Source organism: Empidonax traillii, unplaced genomic scaffold (assembly GCF_003031625.1).
Source record: "Empidonax traillii isolate 1590-97213 ecotype Southwest subspecies unplaced genomic scaffold, ASM303162v1 scaffold270:size1067046, whole genome shotgun sequence".
NCBI classification, from domain to species: Eukaryota; Metazoa; Chordata; class Aves; order Passeriformes; family Tyrannidae; genus Empidonax; species Empidonax traillii.
The window spans coordinates 763,745-765,881 of record NW_020955463.1 but is presented as its reverse complement, the minus strand read 5'-3'; the positions used below and the strand labels follow the sequence as shown (position 1 = coordinate 765,881).

The following is a 2,137-nucleotide window of genomic DNA, read 5'->3' as shown; positions in this document are numbered from 1 at the left end:
AGCGTGCTTGGCCCCGGCAGATGAACCTCAGGATTAAAGGGTGGGCTCAGTTCCGCGCACACTGTGTCTCACCTAAAAAATCCAATGCGCAGGCTGGAAGGTGGAAAGACCTTCCCCGGTTCTTCGTTCGCGAAGAGACTGGCCATTATACACTTGTACAAAGTAGAAGATACACCCAGTATCAGTAAATCCATACCTGTTTAGCCATATTTTCTGCAAATCTAGGTGATCTCTCTCTTAAAAATGTGACTATATCTTTATATACATCACTTTTTCTTTCATAGTCAAGTTCTTTACCCTGTAGCTGGCCCTTAAAAGAAGAAAAATCTAAATTATTAATAGCTTTGCACCACACAGGTAATTTAATCTGCATCACAAAATAGTGCTAAAGCACAAAGGTCATACTGTAATGAATTAAGTACAGAAGTCTCATGCTCAGCAGAGTCCATCAAACTTCACCAACGCTTTGTAAAGATATATGGATCTCCATGCATCCCGGCATATGACCAAGACCTTACATGGAATTTTGCAGCCAATTACTATCAGTTAATTGTACCGTGTGTAGTTCCACTGAAAAGAGTTTACAGGTTATGGCAAACAACCAAGTAAATACGAGCTTGCAGTGCAGTATGGCAGATGTCTAAAAGGATCAGAAAATTATGTGACCTGACTGACTGCGCTTTAGGAGCTTCGCTTACTAAAAATGTGCCAAGGCAAGATTTCCCTGCATTTTTTAACTCTTAGGAAATCAATCCGTGGAGTTACACCTGACAGACGTCACTCTGTCTTCAAAATGAATGTAAGAGCTCTGGTCACTGCTTAACACGCTTAAGGGGCTAATATGCCTAAATAAAACCCATCTGAAAGGAAAAAGGTAAACAAAATGAAAAGGAAAGGAGAGAAATTATTTCTAAAAAGCTCCCACTGAAAGGAGAAAGAACTGCTTATCATTTATAAAAAGACAAAAGCAAGCTCTATTAGCCACACACAACAATATCACACTTCGCACTAAAGAAGCATCAAGTCCCACAGCATCTTTAAAATGGAACACCGTGAAGAACTGCCTGAGTACATTTAAAGACCAAACAAACACTGTTAGGAAATAGTGCAGAGTACACTCCTAGTATAAAACTTATCGAAAAAGCACTCAAAACATATGGAAAAACTAGCACACACTTAATACTGTGGCTTTTCCTTCTGTACCAAAACGTGAGCTCTGCAGGTCTTACAGTCCCAATACCACTACCCTAAACCTGACTGAGGTTTGATTTTAGCACATAAAAATATTCATTACTGCATGGTATCCTTTATTATTACTTACTCCATTTAAAAACACTCCTGCTGTGTTGCAAGTGATATACAAAGGATCAGTGTCATGTGGTTTGATGACTAAGTAACAAATGTCTCCATGCACTTGTCTCCAGGGAGGAGCTCGGCAGCCATTAGCGAACACGTAATCTGTAACCAATTAGCGTTAGTGTTTTTATCCAGTTTAAAAGTATTTTTTAATAGTTATGTTTGATGATTAATGTAACACATATACAAATCAAAGTCGCAAACAATTCCTTACCCTTAAGAATTCATACTGTTAGGTATTAATCATGCAAAACTCTGTGACCCTTGGCCCAATCCAAGCAAGAACCACAACGGTTTTTGGCACTTTTCAGCATCAGGGAGTCAGTTCACTTCCTTTAACTCCACTGAAGATATTCACATAACTGAGACATTATTCCTGTATGTAAAGGCTGAAGAACATCACTGAATGTCTGAAAATACTTTATTTTACTTTATATATAAATATATATATATTTATATATATACATAAAATTATATATATATAAATATAAATATATAAAAATATATATAAATAAATATTTACTTTATAACTTTATGGTAGAAATAAGCACTTTAAATGTATTACTGAAATTAATAATGGTCTATGAGATATGATCAGATCTTGACCTGATGTATATTCCAGTGATTCCAGTACTGTATCTTCTCCTTTCCCAGAGAAATTCTTGAGAAGATTCACTTCACTGTTTACAGCAGCTGGATTTAGTCTTACGCCTCTGCAATTAATAGAAAATGGTTTAAAATGTATTCATCAAAAGGATGGGCTCAGAGAAATGAAGAGAAT

At 36.4% G+C, this 2,137-nt stretch overlaps 1 protein-coding gene across 6 annotated transcripts in view; it reads right to left on the bottom strand.

Moving 5' to 3' along the window:
• ARMC4 (armadillo repeat containing 4) overlaps positions 1-2,137 on the bottom strand; it is an 84,765-nt gene that overhangs the window by 78,242 nt on the left and 4,386 nt on the right. For 5 of the 6 annotated variants that reach the window (XM_027889704.1, XM_027889708.1, XM_027889709.1 and 2 more), the window contains 2 exons: positions 1,322-1,458; positions 197-310 (listed from right to left, as the gene is read on the bottom strand). In XM_027889704.1, the coding sequence (XP_027745505.1) occupies positions 197-310; positions 1,322-1,458 (251 nt within the window). Of the gene's footprint in view, positions 1-196; positions 311-1,321; positions 1,459-1,962; positions 2,064-2,137 lie in introns of those variants that run through there. The other variant, XM_027889711.1, reaches the window with a different exon arrangement.